Source organism: Leptosomus discolor, chromosome 6, assembly GCF_034619465.1.
Source record: "Leptosomus discolor isolate bLepDis1 chromosome 6, bLepDis1.hap2, whole genome shotgun sequence".
In the NCBI taxonomy this organism is placed as follows: Eukaryota; Metazoa; Chordata; class Aves; order Leptosomiformes; family Leptosomidae; genus Leptosomus; species Leptosomus discolor.
This window is the reverse complement of record NC_141396.1, coordinates 14629528-14657462: the sequence shown is the minus strand read 5'-3', so window position 1 is coordinate 14657462 and position 27935 is coordinate 14629528. Positions and strand designations below refer to the sequence as shown.

Here is a 27935-nt window from a genome sequence, read left to right as displayed (position 1 = left end):
CCAGAGCACATCCAGTAGTTTCAATATCAACTGCTATAATTTTGAGGGTGACGTAGGGAGCATAGCATGGAAATAGGAGGTCTCAGTTTTAAATTGACTAAAATAAAGTTTATTTTACTGTTACAATATAAATCTCTTATCAACACAACTCACAAAGTGTTTACAAAATAGTCCCATTTTCTGCTGCATTTTAAACACTACTTTTGTATAAACTTTAAAGGTAAAATAGGAATTTATAGCTAGAAATGTTCTTGTTACATTTTTAAAAGCATCACAAGAATTACTTCAAACAAGTCCTTTTTTTTCCTTACGGTGTCATCCTCACAGACAAAACTGAACGATTATTGTAGAGACCTGAGGAAGGATTCATGAAAGCTTTCTTTAGACAAAGGATGCCAGTGCTCTTAGGCTGACAGCAAGCAAGTGCATTTGAGCTACTTTATGTACTCCAAAATGCCTTACAAAGGAATCTTCTCCCTTTACCTACGCTGACTACAGGAAAGGGAGGGAGCCTGGTGCGTAATGGTAGCTTTCATGAATCCCCACAGACAACCCAGTACGCAGCAAGACCATAACATGCAAAGCTCTGGTCCTTAATGCTGTGCAAGAAACCATGTAAATCCTAAACAGAACAAAATTTGAAGTATTACAGTTGTCACAAAACCTAGGATTTTAATATGTTAAAGTTACCTAATGTCCTCTGTGAATCTGGTAGTAACAGGCAAGTATTACATTAGTCAACCCTGGCCTCCACTACAATGCACTAATATACATCAGAAAGTGTGGGGAAAAAACTACCATTTCCATGGCTCCTAGAAAGACATGTGCTAAAGTGAAAGAATTTATGCTCCTGCCAGTCAAGTCAGTTGACAGATTTTACATGACAGCAGAATCAGGCTGACAGTGATTATTTTACATACAGCAAGCAGGTAGAAAGAGGTGCTACTTTTTTTTTTCATGCATAGTTTAACCAGCTTACAGCCAGCTCATCTCCATTATGACTAGAGATGCATGATCCACCATTTGGTATAAGCCAAACTACCAGCAAATATATTTCCAGTGCAAACAAAATTGTCTTTCTTCAAGAAAAACAACTAAATTTAATGCTACTTCTCCAAAAACAATGCTTACAATGTGTCCTTTTCTACCTATTTTGGTCTGCATTTCTAAAGTTCCCTTCCTCTCCAGATCATATCTGAAGACAGATGATCACAGTACACTTTTTTTTTTTAGGCAAATGACTGTCTCCTCCCCAGAATAAACTATACTGCCCACTGAAGATCATCCCTGAGAGCACTGTTCTAGCTACACACTTCGAAAGTAAGCAATATCTCACAGCTTAGAGGAAAAAAAGGCTGTTCACCCTGTGAAATCTGTGGGTTTAGAAGGTAAAAAAAAGAAATGCATCTATTCTGAGCATTTAAATTCCCTGAGCTGAGTGAAATTTGAAGACAGTAATTTGTAACACAAAGCACAGCAACATCTATAGCTGTACTTACAGAAGCTGTAACCTTTTACAGTGGTAAAGTCAGATGTTAAATTATAAGCATACAGCAGTTCATGGTGGCTCCTTTTACTTGCTTCCCCTCACAGGAAATATGATGGCCTTCTTTGGTGAAAAACAGCAGTGAAGAAGCTTGATGACTTCAGATTCTTTTGCCTTCTGATATTCCAGCAATCTTTAAGGTACAGTTAGTGGAGATACTACCAGGCCATAGTGCAGTACAAGTAAACCATCCTAGAAAGAATAGAAAGAAAACTGTATCATCATACCACTTCACCTTCTCCATCAGGCATTTCCATCACTGCATGGCAGAACCTCAGCTTCAATCTCACTCACCATTTTATACCACGCCCCTTCTGTACGGTAAATACAAGTTTTGAAATATCAAGGCAAATAATTATATTCTCCTCTCCTCTTTGAGGTGGAAAAGTGTGTTAAAAACCAGTAAAATCTGGTACTTTGCTTTTGTTTTAAAGTTATAATGGAATTATCTCATCTTCATACAACAGGCTCCCATTTACAACTCAGGCTGCTTTCCACATGGTACTGTGAGGCAGGAAAAGAAAGTAATCAATTAAATAGTTCTAGAAGGTGCTGCCAAAAGCAGTACTAGATAAGCCCAGACTACTACTAACTACTACACATTTAAGTGATGAATACAGGGGATTAAAAAAAAACCAACACCTCCCCCTATTACTTTATTAAGCAATGTTTCTTCTCTTCTGAGACTGCCCCACAAAAAAACCAACTTTTCACCTGCGGAACAGGACACTCCAACTCATTAGTTTTATTGATGTCACAATTCACACACAGCTGATGAAAGGTTTAGCACTTAGTCTGCTTCCACCATTGATCCACTGGGAATCTGACTTGTTGCATTAGATCTATTTATATGGACAGCTTTTAATAAAAGTTTTCTTTTGAAGAGAGAACTACATTAATCACAACTGACATGCCAGAACTTCTACCATATTTTGCCTGTGATGTTTTTGTCTGTTAACATACAGGATGTGAGGTAATGTAAGTTCCAGAGAAGTTACACAGTTCTGTGTGAGGGGGTATACCAGCACATTAAAAAAAAAAAAAAATCTTTATTAAAAAAGTTAATTTAAAAAAAATAGTAACAAGACTGTCACCACTTTACAGGTTCCATATTATAATAACAGTAACAGTAGAAAGTACTATATTAGTCTAAACACAGTGTTTTGGAAGAATAGATATAATTTTTTTTTAAACAATCATCTGCTATCTGTGTAAAAATGCTTTTGACCTGTTGGTGTAGCCTCAACTACTCATTCGAAAAAAAAAAAAAAAAAGTATCTGAGGCATTCTGCATTGGAGGAAATTTAAGATTAAGAAATTGATCTCAAAAAGACTCAAGAGGACACAATGTGTTTTTCCATGCCTCCATGACATGCTTTTTTTTTTCTTCCCCTGGGAATTCTTTTCAGACAGTGCCTATCAACACCTCTATGTTCTGTCTGAAAGATGACCTCCTACTAGAAAAACAGCCTTGTTTTGCCTCTAGTGCCACAAAGCTCTTTCAGGAGAAAACCACCCTAATTGCTGCTGTGTATAATTATTTCACTCTCTCTTCTACCATTAGTTTCTTTAACTTTGTCTGGCAGCTAAATGGTGCCACTGGAAACAATGCTACCGTTTTGGGAAAAAAAAAAGCGCAGCATGCTAATTTCAGGGGAAAAAGAATGCGGAAGAGCTATTGGAGTTTTCACATGTGACGGTGAAAGAAAACAGATTCATAACAAAGGAGAACAGATCTGCAATAGCAATACTTTGATCAATCTAAGTCAAGAAAAGAGGGCATCAGAAAAGGAGCCAATTAAAAAAAAATAGTAAGGTCCTAAGAATGGCCATACCAGGGCAGACCAAAGGGCTACCTAGCCCCATGGTGAAAACCTAGACCAAAATAAATGAAAAGGGCAAGTATGCTACCTCCCTGCAGAATTTTCCCATTTCAAAAGCCTTTCTCAGGAAACTCCTGAGCCCTAAGTCAAAGTAGCTCTGCATCAAGTGTCTTCTGATGACTTTTCTTCTATGAACTTGCTCTCTCCCTTTTAACTCTTTTTACATCTTGTGGCATCCACGAGTCACATTTAAGGGAAATCAAATCCAAATGCTTTGCATCACGGGACATGGTGACGTCAGTCATAAGATCAAGATTGAAGAACCGAAAAAAGGGATGAAAATGCAGGCACTGAGAAAAATGGATCAAAGTATTCTTTTAGAAGAATCAACAAAACCAAACCAAAGTTCCATGTTGGAAAAGAAGGACAGCACATTAAAACACCTATAGAAGAGACTATGTTCAGGCTACAGTAAATATACGTGTTCCCTAACTCTACAGTTACGGGTGATATAAACAGCTTCAGAGCAACAGCAAATGTGCTCCGTGAATCTCACGCAGCTTCACTTTCACATAAACGATGCTGATGACGACAAGTTAGGGCCTAGTGTAGGACAGAAGCCAATCAACCTTAACTTCAATAGATGGGAATGAAAACAACCCTATTTTCTTCCTGTGTTATTAGCGCCTGGTCTCTAACTTCCCTTCATCTTCTCATCCCATTAATAACCATTACTAACTCCTAAAAGGATACAGGAGGAGAGAGCAGCTTTTGACATAAAGTGGGATGACTGCATTGCAATATGAAGGCAGGATCCTGACTGCCCTCACTTCTTGTTAGGTAGAACAGGTACTATGAAGTTACTTACAAACCTCTTGGCACACAGGATGTTGTTATACCTTCACAAAGGTATGCTTGCTCCTTGTGCCCGTTATCTGCTTCAATAGGGAAAGTAAGACACATTCAAACTTCCTTTTTTGGAGAACTGTAGTCAAAACCAGTTTTTCCCCTATGGCAGAGTTTCTAAAGGCAAAGGAATATTTATACAACAAGAAAACACTACAATGTATTCTTTGATGAATGAGTTTTCAAATGGTACCTTTGGTAGTAGGGCATTTAAAGGAATTATCTGCCTGCACAGGAAGTATCCCTGTTAAACCAGAGGCCAAACCCACTGCAATTTTCCTTCTGTATAAAGAGAAGCCAAGGAGTACTGGCACTGCTTACTCTGTAGTTATTAACTTTTTAAGTATTATACATTTCTATATATGTTCAGCTGTTTTCTCTAGATACTGTTCTTAAAAAGAAATCCAAACAGAGAATAAGCTCTTACTGCTTATTACAAATCTCAAATCAGGCTCAGACATGCCCCCCCCCGCCTCCCCAAAGAAACCCCACCACTCTCCAGTGTTCTTTGCCACATATCTGTGAACCTGACCTAAAAAAACTGAGAGGATGCCACCTCTTACATCCAACTATAAACTTTGGAGTGGAACTGCAGAGCAAAACATCATAGTATATACACCTCCTGATGTTCTAAGAGCAGCAGCAACAAAAAGTGCCCCGCTGCCCAAATTCAATATCCCCACAGCAAAAACACTTCGATAGCAGATGTGTACTAGAGGGTCACAATAATTATATTAGATCCCAGCTTTCTGCCTAGCTCAGAAGACTAAAAAAGAAACAACAAAACAATAGCATTGGGTTATAAAAAGGTGAGAGTTTACAAAGGGACCATTAGGATCTGCAAGATCTCTGTGCTAAGGGTCAAGGACATAAAGGAAGCTACATTTTTTTTTAGCTTTTCCCATGTGTGAGCTCATTATATCCACCAGTGATGCAGAGCTCCGAGAAGGCCAGTCTCAGACAAGTCAAATAACTAGCAGCTTGGATCATGTTGCATTTGTGCAGCAGCAGGAAGAAATTATATTCCCATATAGTTAATAATACAAGCTTCCTTCCTTAGCTACTCAAACAAACTCTTAAATATAGTCAGATCTCAATGCTTTGTAACAAAATCAAACCTTTTAAAAATTTCTATCAGTATCTTTGATCTCTCCTTACAGCAAGTTCCACAAGTTTTACAGCGTTTTAAAGATTAAGCAAAGTTGCTTCTTTTTATACAAATTCTGTGCAGCAAATTTTTTGTTTTTTCCTAAACAGAGCTAGAAATCCTATTTCCAGCTAATTAGAAAGATTCAGCCAACCACCCAATTTCAGACATGTTAAAATATGTTGAGATCAACAAGATTAAAGAAGATTTATTCCCGATTTTTTTAGCCTTCTGTCAACTACTCAAACTATGTTAATTATTTACATTCAAACACTAAAATTAATTGCCCATTTACTCCAATTAAAACCACCCAAACAGGTTACTATGGGACCAGTATCAGGAATATTTATTTTACCATCAGATCACGCTCGATCTTCCCACATTTGTTGGAAAGGCAGGTAGTTATTCAGACCAGCTAAAATCCTGCTAGCTTGCACCTATAGGAGACTTTAAATTACTGAGGCTAAGGCATCACCACACAGTGTTAGTAGGAAAAAAACCCCAACACCCAAAGTCTTCACAAAACAATCTTGAGCATTCAGGAGGAGTAAAAGTCATGTGTGTGTGTGTGTGTGTGTGTCCCCAAAAAAAAAAAAAAAAAAAAAAAATCACAGTGCTTATGGTCCAGAAAAATAAATCGCACACAACAAGAAACTTCCAATGTAAATGCTACCAAAGAACGCATGTTAAATTAATACCTTTGGCAAAGAGAGTTTATGTGCATTTTTAAAATAACTTTTCTCAGCAAAACCAGTAACTGCTGACATGAATGAACTTGCAAGTGAAAAATGCCATTCAGAAGAGCAGTTATTTTTCTCCCCTAACAGTGACTGTACTCATTTAAATAAAAACACCCCAATGTTTATTCCTTTAAATGACTTTGTATTGCATAAGTAGCTATCAAAACTATTTTCTTAGCATGAAGCATCTACAGTGAACCTCAGAAATTGGTAAATGACAACAGCAGTTTTGAAGAGTGTTTGGGCATCCCAGTGAGAGCTGTTTGGGGCATTCCAAGCTCCAACACTGGTTTGGAAATGCTGGAAGGTTATGATGGCCCAAGATGCCCAAGAGCTTAACATAAAATCCATCAGATGTTCCTCTTTAGCTGTAATCTCACTGGGCCAGGACAATTGTGCCCCTCATTGAATTTCAGGTCTTGGTGAAAAAGAAACAACCCTACCATTTTTAGACTTGGCCTAATTTTTTTTTTTTACTGGATAATTATCTAAAAACATTTTCCAAAGTTTTTTAATCCTAGAAATGAATCCTATTGATTTCTGAAAAATAATGTGAGACTATCAAACATGAAAATGTCACAATTATTTTAATATCAAAAAAGAAGCAACTGTGGTTTATTTGCAACATTTCTACTGTAAGTATTTGGCATCCTACGAGGTTTCGTAACAAAATGAAGAAAAATTAAGGACAAACCTGATCCTTCATATTTCTTGGCAAAAGTGACTATAAAAGCAGAAGACTTCAGAAAAAGCAAAAATCTGTTTCTGTTTGTTTGCCCAATAGAGCAGGCTTGTGAGAATTCACCACTAGCATACTGATTTTGTAATAATGAGAATTGAAACATCACTGGAGAACGTATCCAGAGACAACCGTTCTATTTGTGGAGCTGCTGGCTGGTACTTCGCCACTAAATTTCAAATCAGGCAGACCCAATTCTGACCACAAACGACACCGATGCAGTTTTCCTTAAAGTGCTTTCCCAACTGCATTTTTCATACGTGAAAGGCTTTCATGCTAAAATGAAGCCTAAAAGGATGTACATTTGACTGTACCCTTAAGACTGAGAAATAAATCGTCCCCCCTGCTACTCGCTGAAGCTTTCAGTGGAGAGCACTTCCGTCACTATGTGTTGATTGCTGTATTTACTTACAATGAACTCATTATGTTAGAAGCAAGTTTGTTACCAGCGCCAGCTTCCTCCTGGTTTCTATCCCCCGCTCCCTGACTAGGTTAGGCTACATTTTCATTTTTTCTTCAGATGATTATATAAACACCTAAGACATCAAGTATGGCATTTACTCCCTTTGACTGCAGAAACTGAGGTACACACCACAAGCCTCAAAAACTTTTAATGTCTGCCAACACTAGCATGAGCCACGTACGTCTGCCCCAACTGTGGGATCCCTCCTTACTCAAATCACGTACAGGTGTCACAATGTCCAAGATACCTTGAAATCAGCTTTCTACTTCTTGCTCCTGACACTGAAGCCCTCTTGTAGCATGAAAGGGCTCAGCAGGAAATTTAAATGTAAAATATTGTGCATGTGTGTGCACAAACAAGTCAAGCGAAATGAATTTGCTACTATTTTAGCTCTTCTGCCATATGCTTAGATTGCTTCACAAATAAAATAGCAATCTAAATGCTATTTCTTCCCACTGTATTAGATTAAATATTAACTTTTCAGACTTCTAAGTTTAGACTAATATACACTTTACCACACATCATGGTTTTACATCTATATCTTACTATGCACTGGGTAGACTACGTCATTGGTTTTGGTGCACTTCTAAAACTGTGTGACCCTTCTCATCATGAAGATGCCTGAAAAGATTCCCAAGGAAATAAAAAAAAAAAAAACAAAACAGCTTTTTTTATTTGCAGAGCCACACCACTTAAGACAGTAAGTTATCAACAAGAAATAGCTGGCTACACAGTCATGCTGTGATCAGGACCAGTATAATACGCATCAGGCATGTTAATTGCATTCATTACTCTATCTTTGGTTTGCGTTTCATCAGCAAGCTTATTCCCCTAGTCCAGTTGCAAGGCTAGCCTTATTTGGGATGCTTCAGTCCTTTGATTTCTCGCACAGAGGCAATTGCCAGGGAGGAAAACAAGGAATGTTAATTGAAAGAAAGGCTGGAATAATTTATTACTGATAAGATAGCAACTTGTTTTGGAATAGGAAAAAAAAAAATCCACACAAAACCCTCATATCCAGAACAGCATCAAAACACCAAGAATGCTCTTAGCAAATGATCTATTTCTCAACTCTATTTACAATACAAAAAGCATTCTGCATAAGCTGGAGAGATTTTCTAAGTGACTTCTTCAGACAAGTTGGTGCTACCTGATAGCTTAAAGTAGTCTTCTATCTTAAAATAGAAGACCTGGAACAGAATCATAGAATCATTAGGTTGGACTAGACCTCTAAGATCATCAAGTCCAACCGTTGACCTAACACCACCATGCCCACTAAACCATGTCTATGAGAGCTACATCAACATGTTTTTGAACATGTCCAAGGACGGTGACTCCACCACTTCCCTGGGCAGCCTTTCCAATGTTTGACAACCCTTTTGGTAAATAATATTTTCCTAATGCCCAATCTAAACCTCCCCTGGTGCAACTTGAGGCCATTTCTTCTTGTCCTATCACTTGTTACTTGGGAGAACAGACTGACCCCCACCTCACTACAACCTCCTTTCAGGCAGCTGTAAAGCGTGCTAAAGTCTCCCCTCAGCCTCCTCTTCTCCAGACTAAACAAATCCTGTTCCCTCAGCCGCTCCTCATAAGACCTGTTCTCCAGGCCCTTCACCAGCTTCGTTGCCCTTCTCTGGACATGCTCCAGCACTTCAGTGTCTTTCTTGCAGTGAGGGGCCCAAAACTGCACACAGTATTCAAGGTGCAGCCTCACCAGTGCTGAGGGCAGGGGGACAATCACTTCCCTGGTCCTGCTGGCCACACTATTTCTGGTACAGAACAAAGCCCCAGCTGCCACACGTACCTGTACTGCACTCTCTCCTATGGCTTGACGAATTTCCCTCAGTGTCTGGTAGTGTTCTAGCAGGTGATCACCACATATTATGTCCACCTGTGAAAACACAAACATGGTCAAGTTCAACCTACCTTTGGACTAGCAAAACAGTATCTAAACCCTTTAAATTTGGATAGAGGAGTTCAACTCTAACATGTTAGATGCTAAAGGAACCTCTACCTTTGTGTCCAAATGTATTTAGCATGCACAGCCCTACTGCACTGCCCTAATGCCTCCCAGCCCACACCCCTGACTTGGGACTCACTTCTGGAACAGAGAGGACAGTTTATTGTTTCACTCCCAGCTTGGTGTGTCCACTGATAAAAGCTGTTTGGTAATAGCTGTGACGAATTTAATGGGAATTTAGATCATGTATTGAAATGATCCCACAAACATCCAGAGTCATTCATCAGTTGCAAAAGGAAGTTCTCTGTGCCACGGACAGAAAACGAGCCATTGCTAGCCTCATTCTTACCTTGAATGAGAAGACACGTGAATAAGTCTGCTTAATATGACTGTTCAGAAGAAACATTTTAATAGAAAAGAACAGCTCACTGTATGCCACTGTCAGCAATTACATCACACAGTCCTTCTTCAAAATGCAATCGATACTTCTGTGATGCAAATGAAGGGCATACTCAGCAATTCTAAGCTATGTCCTCTACTGCAGCTAAACTATATCAGTGATGTCCGCAATTCTGGAGGATGCACTTTTGTTAAGTAACTGCCCACAAAATCAGTAATTTTAGGGGACAAAAAAAACATAATGAGGTGTTCTAAATTCCTTGCCTCAACTGTTATGAAAAATAAGCTTCTTCACAAAGTTACTATGAATTTACTGTACATAATGTAAATCCAGTCTCTAACATTCCAAATTAGAGCAGCTAACATAGCACTGTTTCTCTCTCAACCGCACTTTGGCTACATTTTCCTTATATGCAATTTCTAGCGATGGAAATAAGAGGGTTCTCATCTGTGAATTACCGTGACGAAACCTCAAAATTAAAGTTAAGGGCATTAACAATGAGCTGTCCCACAGCTTTCTCTGCAAGGAAAACAGCTAAGCTCTGCCACTGCAGTCAGGGAGCATACTGCAATATCATTACGTATTCTCTTACACGGCCACTTTTCACTATAGGATGCACTCTGTGCTTCAGCTATTCAGTTCCCCTGGATTTATGCTCTTCTGCATGCTGACCCACTATCTCTCTCGTTCTTTGTGAAAAGATTTAGGAAGAAATTTGCAGCATGTTCTGAGAATCGGGAACACAGGAAAGATACTCCTTAGAGGCTCAGAAAGGGCTAATTTACCTCACTTCACCAGCTATATAGTACGAGAACCATGCAGAATGCTCTGTTCACATTAGGGTGAATCTTAATGAGCAGAAGATGTAAACTGCTTAGTATTACTTCTGCTTTTAGCTTCTAGGATGAAACCAGCAAGTACAAACTAATTCGGATATAACATTAAATATTGATTAGCTATTGATTCATATATGCACAAACATGTACATATTTAACATCAACACGATGTATTTAACACAGATCCTGAAAGAAATAGATTTCTTTTTCTTTTTGAAAGCTGGTTAGTTATTTCTCCCGTTTCCCAGACATTCTAGCCTCTACAGTTACTACTGCAGGAAGACAGACATGTCTGCTTTGCTTTCCAATGGTATAGGAGTTTGTTTAATTTTGCTTCATAAGCTTATTTTTATGATTTTCGTAGCATAAAGACACTGAAAACTCAATCCTGCTCTCGCTGAAACATACATACATACACATTTTATACATTCCACAGAAACACAAAATCTAATCTATTTGCCCAGTATAGGACGCAGACAGACATAGTGACAACTGCTGACAATCTTTCAAAACAGAAACCGAACGCTTGTTTGAAAATATCCCACTGTTGATCCTGCTGCTCCAGTTTCAAATGGTAGTCAATTAAAGATCCGGTGTCTTCTTATAAACTGAGAAGACTTTTTCACATTTACCGTGTTAGAGTGCTCTGAATACCAAACGCATAACCTTTTCATTCCAGCACCAGAGCCTAAATTTCTGCCTGCTAATTGTTATACTAGGATCCATTCTACAGGGTCAAGAGAATAAAACATACAATGAAAAAAGTCCCAGTTCAGTGTGAAAAAATCAGTTGCAAAATGTGTCTCAGATGACTCTGTGCCATACAAGAACTAATACATTCCATTACAAAAGAAGCACCAGCAACCCAATTGCTATGAATTTACTACAGTGTCAACTGACTGGTAAACCTGAAGCCAGCTAGCACTGGTAGCTAGTGAGACAGCAGTAAATATAGTTCGACCTTTTGCTCAAAGGAAATGTGAAGGTGTAGCTGCTGAATACTCAGTCACTTCTGTTAAAATTCTTATTAAAATAAAGCAGCCTTTCCATTATGCCATTTATTTTCTTTAGGTGGCATGTTTGCCATTACAGCTATTTCTCCAAAAGCCACCATAACAGACAACTAGAAATTCATACTCACCAAGTAAGACAGAGATAAAACCAGTAAACTTTCATGTAAGGGACACCTCACATAAGATTCATCCCAAGGGGGAATTTGGCTCAGAAAGCAGACGACCTCAATCAATAGTTTCTATGCCAACCCACACAATCCAGGCAAGGACAAGGAAAACAGAGTTTTACAGACTGACATGAGTATTTGGGTTACTTATTCAAAAAGCTGGTAAAGCTTTCCCTTTCCTCTAGCTGCTATTTACTTTTCAAAGGTACCAAATACCTCTATTCCAAGGTCTAAGACTGATATAAAGAAACTGCATCAGCAACTACACTATGAACACAGACTTTCTTCCCATCTTTCCCCAGACTGCAGTTTACACACACACTTACTTTCAGGAACGCACATCTGACTATGGGACATTTCTCTTCCGTAAGCTACATTAACGCATTCAGACCAGCTGAGCCGCAAGGCTTTCAGCAGTCTCTCTTGTCCTTAAGGAATACATGGCAAGAAGGGATAATGCTGCTGCAGGATGACCCCAAAGGAGATAACACTAAAGAAAACTTATTTTCTCCCCACTCTTCAGTAGCTGAACACAAACTATACAGATATCTATCAGATGTCAAAGCCAACTGTACCTAACGGATTTCAAACACCATAGTCTGTATTTAGCTTAAATTAAATGTTACCTACTTAGCTATTAGTAGCAATTCCAGCTGCTCAAAAATTATTTTCACATCCCCCAAATTCCAGCAAGAATATTCACGAGACCTTATAATTAGAAATATATATAAACACATACAGAAAATTGTTACCCAAAGCATAGAGATCAAAACAAAGCACCAGAAAGAGTAAACTACAGTCTGTCAGTTCAAATGGTACATAAAAATAAATGAAGCCTTAACCTTTCAGATAAACTAGGAAATTTGAATCATAATCCATTTGCAAAGCGAAATACAGAAGTCTGAAAATAATTTGAGGCCTCAGACTAGGAAAAAAGAACAAAGGCAGTGGCTTCAAAGCTGCTTTTTTTTAGCCTTTTATATATACACTGTCACACACAAATCAGATGGCTCATTTCACATTTTCATTAACCTCATTCCAACCCTCTTGTGCAGGTCAATGAAGGGCAAATACTAACTAACATCCCACATGAACAAATGAAGTCAGAGGTCCAAGTACAGTCAGTAGTTTAGGAGAAGGAGTAACATACTTTCTATCACTTGGTCACTGAATCAGCTCTAACAGGAACAAGTAAAACATCCTCAAATAATACTTTTGCAGACTGTCAAACTAAGCTGATATTCAGTAGGAATTCACTACATTCACAGAGTAACTACACCTAGTGTCCTTACTAGAAGTTTCAACAATGAAACCAAGAATGCAATTGATATACTCAGGAGAGAAAGGAGAAAAGACTCCGTGGCCTCCCTTATAGTCAAATCTTTAATTCCCAAGTAAGGCACAGTTAAACACTAAATAAATGTGGGAAAAAAATACTGCAAATGCAGTGCATTTTAGCTCAATAGTGCCTGAAATGTGCATTTCTGAAAGAAATTTCCCAGCTTCCTAAGGGAATCTAGTTCTTGGACTCTTTAATCCCAAGCTGAGCACAAACTGATGACGTTTTTATATAAAAATGGATTATTTTAGGTAATGAAGAACTGGAGAGAGTTAGAAATCAAGACTGAAGAAGTAATGTTAAAGACAAAACCTTGTTGCCCTAAGTTAGCATCTATCTCTTCTCTAACATACTTTGGGGAAGCCTACAGGAAATGAATCGCTGCAGTCCTCAACTCTCTTGCAAATTTTCTACAGCAAACTAAAAAAGCAGTTGTCTACATTTAGCCTGTACCCAGGGCTAAACTATAACAGTCGCCTTATCACTCAACAACCCCACACCAGCCAGGGAGGGAAATCAGGAAACAGGAAAGCAGACCCGCGGGTAGAAGCGAGAAGATTTTAATGAGATGACACCCGTACCCACAGACATACACAGAATTATACTCAGCCAAATAAATAACCAGTCCTCAGGAGCAGGGAGAAGCCAGAGGAGGAGCAGGAGGAACCCCAGCAGGAATCCCACAGGAGCTTCCCTCTCCTCACCAAACCTTCCCCCTTTACAATGACCATGACATTACGGTGGGGGCTGCACCTGCAGCTAACCGAGGGCAGCTGCCCTGGCTGACTCAAAACTCCTAATGGCCTGCCCAGCAGGGCTGGGACAGAATCCCAGGACAGCAGTTAAGACCCTCCAAATATATATTCTTTGCACATATGGTTTACAACCTATTTCCCTAAATTCTTCTGCCTGTGCTAATTTATATTCAGGTTCTCCCTAATTTTGTTTTACAGTTTCCATTTATTAGCCATCCTGGGAAGCTGGAGTGAGACATGATTCATTAGGCTTATTAATCTTCAATGACATACCTGACATCTCTTTCACTTTCTGCATGTGTACCAACAAACCATCAGCTTCAGTTCTGCATACTACAATGAGAAGGTGACAGCTCAGTACATACACTCCTTTAATCATAAGTCCCCATATGACAAAGAAATCAGGATAGGAAAAATACTTCCTGCTTCATTTCCTTAATTCCCTAATCTTTTAAAAATTAGAAGATATAAGATTAAAGAAATTAAAAAATTTTCTGAATATCTTCAAGAAATCAGTCATGACTTGTGGCATGAGAATTGACTACAGGTTTCCAGTGACCAAAAAAATGGGAGCAGATCAGTTAAGAGAGAAAAAAAAGCAGCCAAAGGATCTGACTGCAGAAGAAACCAGATTTAACATTTCCTCCAGACAGGGAGGGTTTGTGCAGAAGTGACAAAGACATTAGAACTAGCCAATGATTGTGCCTTACTCCAAAATGGCAAACTGGATACCAGCAGAGACAAAAGTAACTGGGTCAGAATCAAGCAACACCTTGAGGAAGCAAGTTATGAAATCATCAGCTTTTGAGACACAGCAACATTTACCTACTAACTGTGGATCATATCCTGTCTGGCGAAGTCCAAGCAGAAAGTAACTTATGGGGGAAAAATTCTCAAGTTATCTCTATTAGATGATCTCAAGACTGCAAAATCGGAAGGATGTCCACCACACAGGCCTAGTCTGATTTTGAAAGATGAGTAACTGCAGTTTCCACTATGAATGCTCAGCATTCCTGAAAACTGAGATTCTGATGTACTACTAAAGAAAACCCAAGCAAACAAAACAATTTATTCCCCTCATATAAACAACTCTATTAATGCAAGAAGTTTCTCTGGCCTTATTTTGAGGATACTTTTATTTGTTCAGAATATTAAATCACCACCACCACGTGAAAGCCACAGACTCCGAGAGGAAACCAGCAAACAAAAAAACATTACTTCCTTAGAACAATGAATAATTTATATCTGATTTGCTTTGACACCACTGAAAAGGTAAGCGGCATGAATAAATACTCATTACGGAGGCACACAGTCATGCTGCATTGGCTCAGACGTTTACTGCTGTCTGAAAACCCAGCCTTAACTCCAAAGCCAGCACTGAACTTCCATTTGCCTATTCACATCGGCATCAGCTTGATTTACCAATAATTGACAGCTTTAAGAATTGTTTACACATTACAGATCTCCTGCACGTTCTCAGCTGAACGGTTGCTGAAATACACTGAAGAACTGAAAACTGGTTTTGACATGCAAATCCTATCAAATTGGTTGAGAAATACAAAGTTAAATTCTTTTGTATCATGTTCTGCTCCTCTGAATTCTTATGAGGCATATGCCTACATTTGCATTCACACCTTTCATTTCAACACGCCCATCCACGGTATCATTCCTTCCCAGCCCTTGTTTGCTTCCTCAACATTCAGCTAGATTTTACTGTTCAGCTCCTACCTGTCTCTGCCTTCATATCCTCCCACACTCACAAACTTTCCTGTCTATACTCAGTTTTCTCTCTCAAACAGCAGTATCTTTTTGATTTTTAATTTTATCTGTTGAAATCTTACACAGTACTTCAGAAATGCTACACAAATAATAAGTATTATAATGAAAATTTAAACATGTTGCACATGAGTTGGAGGAGTTGTTCCTTGTGGATCACAAGTTTTAAATGTCTCATTTTTTTAATCCTTACTGCATTAAAAAACCCTAAAATTACTTCTAGACTCTAATGAACAACGGAAACGTTCTGTCTGAAGTGCAGGCACTCCATTGATCACAGTGAACTTCAGTGCCACTACAAGTAGCATACCTGACAAGTACGGTCCAGATCCATTTTTCTTCTGAGGAATTTCTCCACATGTCCAATTGTTGCCTCCCCTGAAACACGCACAAACTTCTTTTCCAAAGGCTGCAAGGAATAAATCTAAGATTAAGACAATGTACATTTTCAGCCATCACCCCTTGTAAACCCCAAACCCAACTTTGAGTCCAATAATAGAGAAAGATAGCTTAAATTTTTGGACCCTTCTCTGATCTATTTCCAGATTACCTCATAGGGAAAGGACTAAACATGTATTAAGACACCAGGTTCAAACTTCTTGCTGTTTAAAACAACATCTAAAAATAACAGCTACTGACTTCTGTCCTATTTCACTACTGAAGCACCAGAGAATGATAGCTGCTATTAATTCTGCATAGAAATTAGTAATACATAGCATTTTAAGAACTTCTCCCCCCACAAGCATTTACTCATCAGAAGCACATGAATTCTTCCCTAAAGTTTCCTTATTTTCCCCAAGTCAGGCTTGTGTACCAAACATGATTCAGATAATTAAATCATGTCATTTTACAATGCAAGAAGCTTAAGTCCTTCAGCACTCTTGAAATATTATGGCTTGGGCTGGACTTCATAATCCATGAAATTTCAGAATCAATTAAAATGTACTACTGTGCAAAACACAAGGGCAAGACTGGTCTGAAATCTTTTTGTATCATTTCTAAATACTTTCATAGCAAGGACTGCAGTGACAACACATTTGTTATGCCAGCCTCGAAATTTTAATAGGTTTCTCTTCCATAGATAAAATTTTAAACAGCTGACTAGCGATATGGGCAGCTAAGCTAAGAGGCACAAAGGCAGAGCAGATGACTGCATTCAGTGTGATAAATGGATCACCTTTTGTGTCAATTAATTGGATTTTTATGTTGACTTTTGAACATCTGTGATTTACTATCTAGGTTCATCATATTCTTTCAGTTTGAAAGAAGGGTCAGAGGGTCACAGACTACCACTGAATTCAATCATGAATTTAAATATGTATCCATGATAACTGTGGTTTTGGAACAATAGTTTGATTTATTCACGTACAAGAGTTAGAAATGACAGTCAGACCTGATCCAGGGAACCATGCTGCTACAAGCTTTTTGATGCTGAATTTATGCATGCTGCATATATAAATCACAGTTTGTGGCCACAGACCTTGTAACCTCTTCTCTCCCCACACCCACTTAAAAAAAGGCTGAAAACCCTTCATATATGAAGCTCAACATCTAGGTCAGAAAAATAAGACAGATAAATAAATAACTGACGACAGAGCAATACTAAAAATGGATCAGAGTAGATATGAAAGAGGATTTGGAAGGTTGACAAGTAAACCCCTCAGTCATGAAGTGGAATTAAAGAGTCATGAAGCTATAAAGTGAAGAAAATAAGGATAGAAAAGAAGACAAGAGTGTGAAGCAGGAGGTTAACATACAACTAGGAATTTGAAAACGTGTAGAAAAATACCAGTTAAAACATGTAATATTTCTTAAAACTCACACAGATGATATAGAAGTCTAAATATGCACATAATCTGAGTGGTACTTTAGCCTACGGACAGTAGGATTACTTGCAGCACACAACTATTCACTGTGAGTAATGGTGGGCAGCCTTTCATCTTCAACATCCTCAGAACACTAAAGTGAGCAGCAATATTTATGGCTTAAAAGGGGAAAAAAAGACCAACCCAAGCCACACACACAAACAACCCCCTTCCTGAATCACAAACACTCCTTAACAATGTTCAAGCCAAGCATCTTTTTTAAAAAGGCAAAACGACTTGCATTGGAATGGCATGCTTCAGAGGAAGTAAGTGTCTGACAAATTTTAATATTAGAACAGGTAAGTTTAACCAAAATAGTGCAATGACACACTCTGAACATCTCTGCTAATAACAATGCACAGTTCCTCTACGAATTTGTACCAAAGCAGCTCACTAAGTAGATCTGTACTGGAAGAAGAGCCGTATTGTTTAGGAAGGATCGGGAATGCTGTTCCTTGTTTAGGAGAACAGCCACCATTCAGATAACAAATATTGTTAGTGAAGGGATGGAGAAAAGAATAAGCTTTCTGCTGGCTAAGGAAGCGTATTGTGCCACCTAGACAATTAGTATATTTTTTTTGTTACATGTTTAAGCACATAGCAATTTATATACTATTGTTACACCTCAGGCTACACTTCCTCTGAATAACCTACGCAAGGTTTCCACTACAATTAGAGAATCTTCTTCAAAAAATAGTGTTTCAGACAATGTCTACATTTTGTTTAGGATTCCAGTAAAAGCCATAGTAGTACACCTTTGGAGACAGATACAAGAATAACAAGCTAGAATCACCTACGTGAAATTTCATCAGTATCACTCCCATTCTCCCACCAAAACTTTAATTATGTACTCTCAGAAGCATCCTTTTCCTATTCTGTGATGCTATACAATAATAGGTTTGAAAGTACACTGTAATCCAAGGTTGGTTATTACTAGGCTGGTGAAAGTTCTGATTGAACTCAGTGAAACAAAACCAAACTAAATTAAATACATTCAGGTTATACATATTTCTGAAGTAAATCATAAGAGAAAAATTCAAATCACATCTGTACCTTGAAATTCCCTGTGCCTTCATTAGCTCTGAAAAACAAGAGAAGGGTAAACACAGTCAATATTGCTAAGGTTAGCAGTTATTAAGACCCTCAAGCTCTTTACTGCAATAGTGACATTGATTTAGTAGTGGCATATCAAGCTTATTTTCCAAATCAGGCTCTTCCTTTTCACTAAACTCTAATACATGAAATAATACTAGACTGGAATGATCTATCTTTTTCTCCTAACCTGTATTCGGTACTCCATTTTTCTTGTGAATTCAGCTATTTATGACTTTAGATTTATCTACATGAAAGGGAAAAAACCCAACACAGCCTAAAGCCATTTTTAAACCCAACGTAGCATTCATTTTCATAGGAGAGGCCTGTAATATTAACACTGCTTAAACATCCATAATTTATCAGCCTTGATATTTGGAACTTTAACAGACAGTACCTAAGAAGCTGCTGACAGAATGTGCCCAACTGCCAAAGAAGCTTTCTGGGCCAGATATTGGACTTCCAGACTATTTATATCACAGGATTAACGCTATCTAGGAACTCAGGAAAGCAGCAGGTGTTTCTCTGGAATGTGAAATGCACACAAAGGTGGCAAATGCCCAGCTGGCTTCAACAGATGTTCATAGATTTGCACATTCTGAGCATGTGATCTACTACTGATCATCTATACTCCATATCTCCATCTTGTAGCGCAACGTACAAATTTCTCAATTTGTTAAGTCTAATTTTGTTTCACTATTCTTGCATTGCATTAACGAGTAGGTACATATGAGAGGAAAAAATGCAGTATTTCACTGCACTGGAGAGGGCAAAATCAAAACAGTACTATAAATTACATTACATGACTACACTTCTACTGACGATTTAATATAGCAAACAAATATATTTGTAACGTTTGTGCAGATCACACATTAGCATAGCACTTCAAGATACTCTGAGTATCTCCACCTCTAAATATGTATCAGCCATCAGACAGAGTTAAGTAAAACTATCATCAAATTCTGCCACTGAAATGAAATTTGAAGTTACTAAGAAACAAACATAGAAAATCTTTTCCACAACAGCTGTCATTTTCTTGGATACAGTTACACAGCCACAGGCAACTAGAGAATATACTGTAAAGACACAACATAGACAGTCAGACTTTCAAAGTAACAATTTCTGCTGGCTGGTCCAATCTACTGCAAGTTTTCTTTATCCAAAATACCTTCTTAATCTCTTATCGCCAAGATAAACTTTTTGATTTTGACTGTTGAAAAGGAAAACATATTAACCCTTAAATACATAGAGTATAAAAGATGACACACGATTTAAAAAGTCACTAAAATAAAATCCAAGTAGATTATGTTAAGCCATCATCCTTTTTTTGTTAGAAACATTGTGTGCTTCCCTCCATATAAGTAACAAAACCACAGTGGACAGTTTCACATAGCATAGATATTTGCACAGAAATATTACCTGCTTTGCTGCCAACACTGGAATGGAAGCTTGAAATAAAATTACCAGAAAAACAAATACAACAACACAGATTCAAAAGTCATCTTGTTTCACAGACAGGCAGATACTTGTTTACTAGTTTTGAGGTCTAAGTTGCCTGACATCTCCTTCTTGCTTTGAAAAAAACCAGACATACCTGCTGAGAATCACAGGGGGGAGGCTTTCACAGTGGAAACCTAAACCAAAGTACTTTCACCACAGTAAGTTCAAACTGTATCTAACCCTGCAGTCAAGACAATCAAAGGAAGCTTTCCTACAGAGTAACCAAGTGTTCCAATCTGAAAGGGGCATCCTTGGAACTAAAATCTAATTCCCATTTTTTGAAGTCATTTTACAGAGAAATTATCATTGAGAAAGATGCGGGGCTGTTGGTATAAAAGCATGCTCCTATGCCCCTTCACTCCACATACTCCCTCTGCCACCTGCAGGGCCAGCACAGCAGTGGCTGGTACCCATCACGGGTCCCAGCATGGACATCCTTCAAACTCCTATCTAGATGGTAACTTCATGAGATACAGTCACAGCCAAGGCAATAAAATAACAGCACATCCATTCCTAACCCACCATAAATGCAGGGTAAATAGCATTAGATTTACTCTTTTCTAATGAGATTTTAGTCAAAGCATTTTACCTTATGTCTGTATATATCCATTTAATCACATTTTACCCAATGCGGTTAAAAGCATGCCAGAGCACCAGGTTACTGGCACCCTGTACTAATTATATCGTTTTATAGTACGTTCATTAAAGGGAAAAAAAAAAAACACCTTTAAGTACAATTAAAAACTATATTAGTATGTAACTAAATTAAGTTACAAGTGTATCATACAGAATGGTCACACGCTGAACAGCTATATAATGCCTTCGCTTTCCTCTCCTGTTCAACACATGGCTCCTGCCTTTGCTTACTACAATCCTGCTCTTAATACTCATTAAATTTCCTCTGTCTCATTTCTTCAACACATTAATGTATTTCCATACCATCCTCAGCAGAATGGCAGTATAACACCTTGTTTAAAAAGAGGAACCTGAGACTGACTGCATTGAAAGGTATCCAAGAACTGCAAGCACCTAATTTGGGACACCCAGGACTGGATTTGTCTGCAGAACACTTAATACTACAGTTTCAGTAATGACTCCCACTGCTTTCAGCTGTGCTTGTGAGCATTCAGTGCTTCTGCACATCAGGCATAAAGAAAATGAACTCTGAAATAAGTCATGTATGTGGCTTCACAAAGACATTCTATAGCACAGTCAGATGTTATTCTCTAGAGGTTTAGTTCTGAGACTTTCTCTTCCCCCCACCACCCCTGACTCCCACTCCCCATCCATTTAAAGAAATAAGGAAGCCACATGATGCACAACAGAAAAATAAAGGCAACAAACCAAAAAAAAAACCAACCATACACCATCACCCACTTGACCAAATCCACCCATGGAGGAAATATGTTCTGTACTCTGAATAAGATGAGACACAGTGGACACACTGGATATAACATATAAAAAGACCAGGACATGATGACTACAAAGAGCAAGATTGAATCATAGAATCACAGAACCATTTTGGTTGGAAGTGACCTTTAAGATAATCAGGTCCAACCATTACCCTAACACTACCAAGTCCACCACTAAACCATGTCCCTAAGCACCACAATCAAGATTATATGCTTTGCTGCTACAATTTCCCAGTTTCTGAAGGCTTAATTTTACATCATCTATGTAAGTTTGCTATGATTACATATTGGAGTTCTCTGAATATTTTGTTCAAAGGCAAGCCAGAAGCAGGCACAATCTGGGTAGAATGGTAAGAGTTGCATGAGAGTTAAGCCACTTGCCCCCCACAACTGAGGTTCTGCACTATGTGGTGCTAGCAGAGTAGTTACTGCTTCCAATCCTTTCTCAGTTACCCTCTCTCAACCGCCAACATTTACATCTGCATATGGCCAAAGCAATACAATTACTCCTGTTCCTGAAAACAACTCAACTGTTTGGGCTGGATTTCCCCCCCACAGTCCATGGCTAAAGGTGACTCCTCATACAACAGCTTCAGCATAATTCATTAAAGTCTGGGAAACTGTCACGCAAACTTAATAGGAGACCACATCATTATCCTCACAAATAACATTTACAGGAACGCTACTCTTGCTGCCCAGGTTGTAGTTGCAGCCCTCGAGTAACATGAGCAAGTCCTAGCATAGCCACATTAATGGTACTGCCACCTACAGGGACTAAGGAAGTGGAAGAGACCAGTATTTCATCGTTCAGTTTACCAAGACTACGCTACTTTGTTAAAAATAAAATAAACACATGTAAGTTTTAAAGCTACACTTTTTTGGAAGCTATTTTCATAGGAAGACACACAATTATTTGCATCACCTAGCTATGCATAGTTGGCTGTTACTATTGCACTGTAAGTTAAAACCAGCTCCCCACTGCTATTCGAGATGGAGGAAACACACATTCAATGAAAACTAAGAGCCAGTTACCGGTCCAATACACACAAGCAGCACCCTCACGTCAGCCACTTGCTCTCACACTTCCCCACCACTCACCCAATGAACTCCAGAAGTATGGAGATGTCAAGTTCTGGTGGGATCCGGAACACAGAGCCCAGAACTTTTCGAGGTCTTCCTCTGCTCACTGGAACTGGCTGTGGGACAGCTAAAATATTCCAATAGCCAAAAATGTAAGCAGAACTTGAAATAAAAGCAGCATAAGACACTAACATGTGCCAAGCGAAACAGATGCACTCATAAGGAAAAAGAGTTCATGCAATTCATCCTAATTTTGTTATTAGTAAATCAACTCTTCATACATTTCATGCTGTGTATCTGAACCAGCATTTTATCAGCTTTCAGCATGGCACTTCTCCAAAGAGCTGTTTAGTTGATAGTAAGACAAAAAAATAATCTCTCATCTGTCAACAGACTTTGAAGTTCTTGTTTTTACTCTTTTGTAACATCTGCTGTTTATTAAGGGCCAGAAAATAAAATTAACACACATTTTATATTTATTTCCTGGTTGTAGGCAAAATATAATGTTTAAAAAAAAATCCAACCATGATCTAGGTTTAAATGCTGCCAGTTCCATCTATTTTTGTAATCTGAGACCTGTGACATGTTACAGTAATCAGACAACCAAGAATTCTGTATTTCCAATGCTACATATCTTCTTCAGTTGTGAGCTAGTATTTCAAGGAAAGCCCTTAAGAACAAATGGTGTAACAAAAATTTCCTTAACAGTGTCCTCTAAAGCAATTAGGCTCACCTGGTTTGGGCACTTCTAATCCTCTTTCTTTATAGAAGTCATGCATTTGTTTTTTCTCTCCTGAAAAAAACCAAACAGCAATACAGAACAGATTGGAATGTTATTTCAGATGTTGAGAATATCCATATAGTTTGCTCAGAGCAGTAAAAACTTTCCAAGCTCCTAGAGACCTTCACCATCACTAGTATTCCATATGAGGCTGGGACACTTAAGATACCCAGAGTAAGAGTTTATTAGTAAAAACTGGGAAGAAATCAAAGAAACTGGCCATAAACCATACTGAAATAGCTGAAAAAACTAGTACCCTTCTGGCTGTCATGACTCCATTTTTATAACATCTAGAGTCCACATATATCCACTAGATGTGCATATTTCACTCAGTCCACTGTGCAGATTCATTGGCTCCCAAAGTTCAAGGTAAATGACACGAGACAGTGAGCACATCTAAAATCAGTGCCAGTGAGGCAGAGAAAAGCATTTGAATCAGTTTTAGCAACTTTTTCTCAATGAGACAAGTGAACTTATTAGACAGAAAGATATTTTCTATACTTTCACAAAAACAGGAGGCACGAGATTATGAAATATTACCTGGATGTTTATCTGGACACAGTGACACCTGTGTTTCATGAGATAGGGTAAATACCACTACACATACTAGCATTTAGCCGCCAGAAAGATGCCAGTTGTCACAGCTAATTCACTAAGGTTTATAACCAAACACTACAAAACTATTTTAAAGTGTCCAGAGTAGAAACAGGGCTTTGAATTACTGTTTTCTGTACAGTCCTTTCAATCTCTAGATGGCAATAAAATAAAGAAAGGGACTTACTTTCCTCCAAATTGACAACCAGTTTATAGACTATGTCTTGCAGTTGCCGGTCCAGTCTGTTAAAGAGAAAAAAATGGAAGCGTCCTTGGTGAAACACAGAATGGTTTTCATTGACTTGTCAGAGATGCCAAATACACTGCTGAAATGTGATGTACATAGAGAAGTGACAAAGCAGCAATGCCGTACCTGCCTAAATTTGTGCCCTGACAGCAGAGCTCCAACAGAAGCAGCCACGTAAAGTTAAAAGCACCACCTTTCAAGAATTCATGAACAGTTCAAGAAATTAAAACTCAATTTTCAGAGTTAATAAGTATGCCATGCCAACAAAGCTTTGTCTAAAAGGAAATCAAAGCAAGTAGTCAAGATCTCATACCACCTGTAACACTGAGCAAATGCATAAAAATACCGCGGGGGGTGTGTGTGTGTGGTAACAAACCCTAGAAAGGGATACAAACTAGATAAAAATACTCAATTTCTTGTTTTATCTTCACTATTGAGATGAAACTTATATAAACAAAGAACACAATGCGTTTCTTGTAACTGTTCTTCCATTTGAAATAAGAAAGCATTACAATTCCGTAAAACAAAACATTTAAAAGCAAGCAGCAAAACTTGAAAAAATTATACCTGTAAAAGTGGCATGAACTTCTTACCTGATATTATAAAGGGGCTGTGTCTGATGTACAACGATATTGCATTTTGGACATCTGTTACTATAGTAGAAGTGTCTCACTATGCAGCTTTTACAAACTGTAAAGAAAAGAAACCCCATAAAAGCCACATGTCCATTACACAATACCATCTGTTTAAGCAAGAGGAGCAATTACACCCAGGACTCTCAAATAAAATTTGTCAGAGACAAAATGAAGGAAGTCGTTCAACTTTCAGACTCAAGTAAACAGCAGCTCTCTGCCTGTACAGGATAAAACACTTCTGAATATTCAATTAGCATTCTTTTTATGAATAATCCTAATCCAACTGATGCAAAGGTAGGTGTTCAATGTTGTAACTGTGTTACTCAGAACAAGAGTAGAGTTAAGAAAACAGAATATTGACTGCTGCAGACAAAAGGTTTGCTGAAAAGCACCCTACGAACAGTTTCAGTAGAACCACCAAGGTAAAAAATTATAATTCTGCCATTTTCATTGTATTTTACATGCATGTCAAAAATTTGGAAGGAAATATCTAGAATAAATAACCTACTAACTATCAAATCAGCTCTACAGCAGCCTGAAAACATCAAACTTTTCAAAACATTTACCAGGAAACTTCTAAGAGACCACCACAGTTGCACTTGCAACATTACGCTGTCCTTACTAACAGTTGTGCATTTTCCTAAATTACAAACCACACTGACTATTACATGGTGTATCTCAAACCAATCAGCAGTGTCCCATAAAAAGCAGGTGGATGTTGAGAGAGAAAAAAAAAAAGAAAAAAAGAGAGTTTTCCCCTCTATGTAGTGTTAGTGGCCAAGGAATCAGACACTGTTGGATTCATATAGGAATATGGGTGTGGCTGAAAGTCAGCTTCAGAGAAAGGGTTTTATTCGCTTTGAGAGAAAATAGTTCTGTTCGCAATGGCAAAACTGTTAACACAGGGATTGAGGGGAAAAATAAGACGAGCGTTGAAACCAGTTTTTTATTATCCATCTATTTCTATTAATCAGATGGCAGACTAACTAACTGTTCCATGGGTGCATACAACCGTTTCTGTATCTGAACTGATACTTCCACACAGCCACTTACTGAGTTCTGTGAATTTACAAGCTCCTGTCAACAACAGTTTAGGAAACTCACTAGTCCATTATGAGCAGAGCCATTCAACTTCTTTTTCTGAGCTATATACTCAAATTCCTAGAGCCTACTTAAAAAATAACTAAAAAAATCATGTAAGTGGTAGATCTATTTTTGTTTTACTTGGGCTTTATCTTTCCCTACATCGTCTTCCCTCTTAATCTGGGAAACTAAGTTGACTTCATGACTGGTTGATTTCATGATTTTATGATGCTTAAAATATTCACAAATATCTTTTCCTTAAGGAAAAGAATAAACACAACACACATTCACTTCAAACAGAGAATTATCTTTGCAAAGCCAGAACATCTCAACAGCTGATTTTTGTTTGAATTTGCAACTAAACCGTTAGAATAACAATACTGATACTTACAGGTGTGCAGACATTCTGTAATAGTTGTAGCATCAATAAAGTAACCTTTGCAGATGGAACACAGGATGTAAGGGGTCAACTCTGCGAGGTTTATCATACGCTACAAACAAAGACAGTTTGTAAGAGTTCGAATACGCAGGCTAAGCCCTGAAATCTCTGATATTCCAAAATATTACAGCCTTAAACCATGAAAAAAATCTGGATCAAGGTGCTACAGAAATGGATTTTCCTAAGAGGTCAACCATTCCTCACACACAGCTCTTTCCTAAAGACTTTCATCTAGCCTTCTGAATCGACCTTTTTGTGAATGGCAATCCAATCTGTTTCATGAATCACATCTGAAAAGCAAACTATAAACAATCCTTTTGGGAAAAGTTCTTTTGGATAACTCTTTAACAGAGTATCAAATAATCAGCAAGCTTGAAGTGGATACTGATGGCAAATACCATTATCTGAAAATGCTCAGCAAGCATGTTGGGGCCCCCAATCAAGATACATACCTAGTGCTGTCTCTTGTTTCTACACACAGTTAGGGATCATAGAAATACATATTGAAGCAAAGACTGACATTTCACTGCTCTGAACTCTGGTTATGAAGTACATTTATCAGGAACGCATACAGGTAGTTTCACGACAATTTTCCTGTCAGAAGTCTACAATTTCAAAAAAGAAGACATTTCTTCTATAGCAACGATCCAAGATCGGTCTGAAAAAGGTAACGCGTTAGATTTTTTTATGTTCCATTTCCTCTAGTCTCAAAGCCAGACTAAGGGGCTCTCTTTCCTTCATTGACACCATTCATTTCGCCCACATGCCACCGTTTACCACCCTCTCAGAGAGCCAAGAGTTTATAAAGGCTTCATTTAAACGAGACAGACAAAACGACCTCTGGGCAACAACGAAAAGCCCATTACCAAACGGCTTACGTTGCCTGAGCAGGGGTCCAGATGAGCAGTTTTCGGAAGCCCCCCAAAGCACGTCAGCTGACACCTCTGCAAGCTGGTCGGACTCTCACGGGCCCTGCCCGGAAACCCCCGACTGGTGCAGACGCCCGGCCCCGCCCGCGGCCGCCGCGTTTCACACCCGGCAGCCCCCCCGCAGCGCGGCACGCCGCCCGCCCCGCCCCGCCCCGCCCCCTCTTCCCGCTCACACTCCCGCCCCATCTCACGGCTACCCCGGCGCGGCCCCGCTCCGCCCCGGCGGCAGGGAGCGCGCGCCCCGACCCCGAGCCGCACGCGTCGCCCCGGCGGCGCGGGGCACGCCGGGAGCGGGGCCTGCCGCGCACCGGATCCGTCGCCCCGGAGGACGTTACCCGCCGCTCCACCCTTACCTCCCGGTCGTCGTCCGAGTCGAGCTCCCCGTCGTCCGTCCCGAACCGAGCCCCGGGGTCCCCCTCGAGCTCCTCTTCCTCCATCTCTTCTTCCTCGTCGTCTTCGTCGTCGTCCTCATCGCCGCTGGACTCGGAGCGGCTCCGCTCGAACTCGAAGGGGAGGGAGCGCGACCCCGAACAGCTGGGAGCTCCCTCCATCTCCTGCTCCTCATCGGCCGGGCCTGGGCCTGCTCCATCCCCGCCCGACAGCCCCGAGACCACGGAGCCAGCGTCCACCTCCATGTCCATGGGTCGGAGTCGGGGCCGGGGCAA

The 27935-nt window shown here is 39.1% G+C and overlaps 1 protein-coding gene across 1 annotated transcript; it reads right to left on the bottom strand.

Moving 5' to 3' along the window:
• Nucleotides 1–12: 12 nt before the first annotated feature.
• On the bottom strand, nt 13–27935 carry PCGF6 (polycomb group ring finger 6). The gene is made up of 10 exons (XM_086466663.1): nt 27624–27935; nt 26294–26393; nt 24778–24874; nt 24125–24180; nt 23296–23355; nt 22581–22689; nt 18532–18559; nt 15924–16022; nt 9172–9258; nt 13–1738 (listed from the first exon to the last, which is right to left on the bottom strand). Exons 1-10 carry the CDS (start codon nt 27909–27911, stop codon nt 1682–1684), a joined length of 981 nt encoding a protein of 326 aa, XP_086322789.1. The 5' UTR covers nt 27912–27935; the 3' UTR covers nt 13–1681.